This window comes from Schistosoma mansoni, chromosome 1 (assembly GCF_000237925.1).
Source record: "Schistosoma mansoni strain Puerto Rico chromosome 1, complete genome".
NCBI classification, from domain to species: Eukaryota; Metazoa; Platyhelminthes; class Trematoda; order Strigeidida; family Schistosomatidae; genus Schistosoma; species Schistosoma mansoni.
Window position 1 is genome coordinate 65,070,572 of NC_031495.1, and position 6,443 is coordinate 65,077,014.

General features: G+C 34.2%; 1 protein-coding gene across 2 annotated transcripts; it reads left to right on the forward strand.

The window, feature by feature from the left end:
* Positions 1–4,552: 4,552 nt before the first annotated feature.
* Smp_000820.1 (hypothetical protein) lies at positions 4,553–5,009 on the forward strand (the record flags this gene model as incomplete). 2 transcript variants are annotated; one of them, XM_018795216.1, is made up of 2 exons in its annotated part: positions 4,632–4,871; positions 4,904–4,936. In XM_018795216.1, the coding sequence occupies 2 exons, from the start codon at positions 4,632–4,634 to the stop codon at positions 4,934–4,936; spliced, it is 273 nt and encodes a 90-aa protein (XP_018649550.1). The 2 variants fall into 2 exon arrangements, with proteins under 2 accessions (XP_018649551.1, XP_018649550.1); XM_018795215.1 differs by having other exon boundaries at positions 4,553–5,009.
* Positions 5,010–6,443: the final 1,434 nt, after the last annotated feature.

The window sequence follows — 6,443 nt, forward strand, 5'->3', positions numbered from 1 at the left end:
CAACGTAGGCTTGGAGAAGTTTTATTATTACGCAATAATTTAATCGAAAATTACTATAGTCATTGATAAATCATGGTTCTTAAGTTGTATTACTTGAGGGTGGTTAATATGCTAACAATTTTTATTAACCTTAATATTTTAATTTAAAACAAATCAGATATTTATAAACAAAGATGTATAGTGGCTAGCAGTGGAATCCAGGACGCGCGTTTCGTCCACTCAGCTGAGTGGATAACGCGATGGCGTTTGAAGCGAACGGTACCGGGTTCGAGCCCCAGAGTGAACATCAACTCTGAGATGCAGGTACATCCAGCTGAAGAGTCCCGAATAGGACGAAACCCGCGTCCTGAATTTCACTGCTAGCCACTACCCATCTTTGCTTACAATGCTTGTAAATTAAGGCTATATTGAGGTAATAAGCACAGTATGCATATATGCCAATAAGAGACTGACCAGTTGCAATCCTGAAAACATCAATGGTAAGATTCAAACAAACAATACCAAGTGAATTTAAATCAGTTATTTGTTGACTGCTGAAATTAATTTGAAAACAACACCCGATGATATCACCACTACTTTAGAGATATCCTCATCAAATGATGATTTAATTTTAGAGTAAGGTTCACTACTGATTCAAACAACCATGTAATTGTTACTTGTATATCCTCAATCATTTCAGTCAATAGAGTATTAGTAACGTTATAGAATAAATTTTATTGGTCAATTTCAAAATCACAATCTTACATCTTACAACAAACAAAAATAATTTTTTTTAACTACTGATAAACTACTGAATAAATATTTCGAATATATTGATTGATTACATCATGTTTGTTCCCTTTGAAATTCAACTTATATATAGATATATATTCACACATTTATTCATCCAGCTGACAAGTCCCAAATAGGACAAAACACGCGTCAAACTGGATTCCACTGCTAGCCACTATCCATCTTTGCTTACCATGATATTTATTAGGTTAAAATATCCCAAATTTATCGAAAGAAAAGAATAACTGTTCACCATTATTATTATTATTATTATTATTATTATTATTATCGTTAAAGTAACCTGTTAAGGATCGGGACATTTCATGCTTTTTTAACTAAAGAAAAAATGCTCCACCCTAAATTATTTCTTCTGAAAAAGAGAAAAAAAGAACAGCAAATCCATTTTAATTATGGATTAAAAAAAAATAGTCAAATTTTTTCATTTTAATTTCTATATAGATAAGGTAAATCTTGTAACCATAGCAATAATAAATGTCTACCATTTTCAGAATGTACGACAAATAGTTCATTCATCCAATAAATGAGAACTTATTGTTATCCACATCTACTATCTGGTTACATTTGAATAATAATTTTTTTATCTTGAGTTCAACTATCCAAAGGGTGTTATAAAGAATTTGAAGGGAATCACTTCTTCTTCTTATGACCTTTATATGAATAAAGAAGCCATAGAAGAGAGATAGCTTTAACTAGAAAGAATTTTTTAAGGGAAAAGTTCATCAATCGTTAATTTTCACAAAGCTAGAAAGAGATGAGATGGTTTAATCTTAAATTCTTCATAATTCAGTGATCTAGTACAAAATGATCTGCTAAGGATTGAGCGATAGATTTTGTTTGAATGAATGTATGACTATAATGGTTTGTAAATTGGATGGAAAGGAACTTGATTCTAACCAGAAGCCTACCTAATAAACTGAAGATAATATGTTTTCACTCATTAAACCAATGATTGTAATATATACAAGCTTTAGATTTGACTAACTAACATACTCCTGTTACCCCTCCTTGAGTAACATAGGCAGCCCATTAACATTGTCCATCTAACTCTGTCCTGTACAATCCTTTCTACTTGTTTCTAGTTGCTATTCATCTTGAAGTTACTTTTATATCTGACTTCAGTGATTTGTCTGGTATATTGTCAGGTATTATCGCCTTCCCACTCTTGATTTGCCTGATGGCCATTTTGATTTCTTTGATCGTTGGTGGGGTAGTGGCATATATAGGACGGTGGATTAAATGAGACCGGTCTATTCAGCGATTCCTCGGAGTATTCTGCCCATCTTTACTTCTGTTCTTGAGTCTCCATGGTTGTCTTTCGTTCTTTGTCCTTGACTGATCTCTCCAGTTTGTTATATCTCCCTGCCAGTTTCTTCATTGTATCATATAGTTGTTTCATATTCCCTTCTCTTGCAGCTTTTTCCTCCGGCGTTGTTGGTTCACCCATGTATTTCTGCTTATCGGCTTTAATACTTTTCTTCACTTCCTTGTTTGCTTCTTCGTACTCTGTTTGTGCCTTGGCTTTCTCTGCTCGTTTTTGACTGTTGTTAATTGCTGTCTTCTTCTTCCTTTCTTCAATCTTGTTCAGCATTTCGATGGAGATCCATTCCTTATGATGATGCTTGTTGAGACTCAGCACCTCCTGACACGTTGAAGTTAGTACTTCTTTGATCTCTTTCCAGTTGTCTTCCATAGTGGTTACTTCTTCTTCCAGTAAATCTTGCAAGGCTTGGGACATGTTTTTGAGTTATCTTGAATTGGTTGGGTTGGTTAGTAGTAGGAAGTCCGTTTTGAGCCTTCGTAATTCTGTTTCTCCAGTTTTTCAGTGCTTCTCTAGCTATAGTTCTATCATGGCAATTATCAGGTGGTGATCTAAACTATGTCAACTACTGTTTTGGTTCTCATGTCTTCCATTGACCTTCTGCATTTTTTCGTGATACAAATATGAATGATCTGATTCTCTGTTGTGTGGTTCAATGAGACCCATGTAGCTTTGTGTATGCGTCTGTGTGAGAATATTGTGCCTCATATAACCATTTTTTGAATGCTCATAAATTTGAAAATCTGTCATCATTTTCGTTCCTTTCTCCCAGTCAGTCCATGTCGTCCCATGATACCTTCATACTCAATGCTGTCCATTCCAACTTTGGAGTTCAAGTCTTTCACCAGGATGGTCAGGTCCTTTTCCGAACTATTATGCATACTGTAAGCGAAAAAACGATATGCACATAGAAAAAATAAAATATACAGAGTTAGATGAAAAGAAACGACCATGATAGGGAGAGATTAGATCACTTTCATTCTCATTACTTCATAAATGTATCACATTTCTGAGTAGAATTTTATTTTAAAGTGCTGAATATAAAATAGAATATTCCCAGATATCAGTTGAATAGTTACATCTGTTGTGATTTGGCTCAAATTATTTAATATTTAATATCGATCGGACCAGTGACACACGAAACCCGTACGAGCAGTCTAGAGTACTTATCGGTCCTGCTTTTCTACCTAGCCCAACCAGTTCAGTTCAGAACACCAATCTCAGCCTCTGCGGTATGAATCATTATTCTCAAACATACTGGGTTTATATACCCATCAGACAAGTCACATCGAACTATACAATAGAAAATAACATTTGTACAAGATTTAGTCAAATGTGGCTGTGAATGTGGGGAACAGTAATCAATAGACTGGGTATAACTCAAGAATGGTAAATCATACAATAATAGTTCATAGGTCAAAATAAAGCTCATAATAAGGGGGACATGAATATGAATAGTTTAGTTATTTGACAAATATACGATAAAAAATATATGCATAGTATTGGTTCATAATTGGATCCCAAAGTTACCATTCACTATTCTCATCGCGACATAACATAAACATAGGACGATCATGATTTTGGTAGAGTTTTGTTATCTCAACCGGGTGGTTTGATTATGGAGCTTTCATCGCCGTTCTGAAAGACATTATCAGCACAAACTTTAGGTACCAAACTATCCAGATCAGAGAACAAAACTTCATCAAATGGTATTTTATTATTAAGTTGATAATTCATATTAAATATCACATGATAATGAAGTGAAATTTTAATATACTAGTATTTTAGGTTACTTTTGTGTTGTGAAGCCCTTCATTTTGAGATCAATTAGATCAGACAATGTTATCGACGGGCGCACCACTTTAGTGGCCTGGGATCTGACTCCAGTTAGATCAGATAAATGATTGTTGTCAAAATATACATCCTGACTATTCTCGTATAGTATTATCGACTCGAATCACGTTCATGAATAACGGAATAAAAATAAGTCAAATATGAGAATGGATTTTTGCATACATATATTCTGTACGCTCATTAATCTGGACAGACTATCAGAGGAATGAAACGAAATGACGCACAATGGAGAATACGTGTGAGCTGACACAATTTAATCAAGCATTAATCGACATTATAGCCGAACAAAAAATAATCTACAGACATGTGATGAATAGGATAAGAAGTGCATACACATACACTCATATTAACAATTCCAGGTTAATAAGCGAGTAATTAACATGGTCATAATGGGATTCGAGATGGATGGATAAACTAGCTTGTCCGGAAGCCAGTATAAGTTATGTAGGCTTAACATAGTAACCGATACTACAGTGTGTATATCTCTATTTATATGAATTTGTTCAATGTACAATAAATGACAATGATAAATAAAACATTGTAAATACATTCATATAAACGATTACTATTGAACTATTGTTCATATAACTCGTACATGTGTTATAATATAAACACTAAACTATTGAATAGATCTAAATAATTTTTTACTTGATTTGCCGGACACATTATGAATCAAATAACATGGTTATCTGTATTCTATACCAAGGGATATTTCATCCTGATGCTAAGTTTCTTTACTTATATTCCTTCATTGGTATCCCTAAATGAAATGAATGTGTCAGATGAACAAATTACTGGTTATCCATCAATGAAACAAATACTCTCCAAAGTTAAAGAAGCTGAACAAATTGACGCATTGAATGATTCGAGGATTGAAACAGAACCTGATGAATTAATTATAGCCCCAGTACGATTTAGTCGTTTACGACGTTATTTTAGACATCAAAAACGTATGATGAGAGCACAATATAGAATGATGAGATTACAAAGAAGATTATACCGTCGACATTATCGTCGTCCATTTGGATATGGTTACTTTCCATAATGATTATCTTGAATCACTTAAACACTCATTTTACATTATTACTTTTTATTGATTGTAACGGTGAACTTTCTGATTGTTTATCAGTTAAGATGGTGAGTTCTATTGATGAACTAATTCTATTTTCAAATTTATTCCTCGCATAAAAGCCGCGAAAGGAAACCTGACATCTACTTTCTAATTAACTCTGTTTCATTTTACTGTGTATTGATGAATTTCCTAACATAATTTACTTGAATAAATCTTGATGAGCTGTTAGTGTTTTATTTTAATAGATTTTCATCACCTTAGAAACTTTATAAGCAAAGATGGATAGTGGCTAGCAGTGGAATCCAGGATTCGCGTTTCGTTCTATTTGGGACTCGTCAGGACGAAACGCGCGTCAAACTGGATTCCACTGCTAGTCACTATCCATCTTTGTTTATAATGCTTGTGAAATTAAGGCTATATAGAGGAAATTCGCATAGTATGCACATATGTCAATTAGAGACCGACCAGTTGCAATCCTGAAAACATCAATGGGAAGATTCAAACAAAACAATACTAAGCGAATTCACCATAGAAACTCTTCTAATAGACTAGGTAAATAATCTTTACAAATAACTTATAAAGTTTTTGAAATATTTTTCAACTGAGTAAATGATTAAGTTCATTTTGAAACGACTAATTATGCAATTTTAAATAATTTATTAAATTAATTGTTGAATTGATGAGTCGACTACAGCTAGACCATCATGGAAAATCTGAAAACACTAGACGGCCGTATCGTCCTAATATGGGACTCCTCAGTAGTGCTCATCTATCATCTTGCACGTGGGAATCGAACCCAGGACTTTCGGTCTCACGCGCGAACGCTTAACATCTAGACCATTAAGCCGGCATCCGACGGTGTCAATGTCTAACTTCAATCAATCCACGATATTGTGCCACTATAAACCAATATCACAACAGATACGGTTGAACTCCACTGGTCACGGCTTTGCTCTAGAAGTTCAGGAAATATCTCTTGAAGTCAGTCACTAGTGAGCATATGATGGTTATTATGAGATTAGAGCTTATGTGAACTCATGAATTCAACTATTAAATTAATACGATCTGCACAAAACCTCCATTCTGATAGTAATTTATCATAGTGAGGGATACGATATCATTCTCACCTTGAAGATTACATTGAAATTTATCGCTTGTTTTTTTGTGAATAAGTGAATTCAAACTTACTTACTTACTTGTGCCTGTTACCCTTCGTGGAGGAGCATAGGTCGCCCACCAGCATTCTCCATCCAACTCTGTCCTGGGCAATCCTTTCCAGTTCTTTCCAGTTGTTATTCATCCGTTTCATATCTGCTTATTCCTTCAACTTCCAAGGCAGAGTTTAAATGGTTTGAATTACTTTTTCTGATTAGCGTTTTTTAGCGAGTTAGTTTTTCTACGGGATGG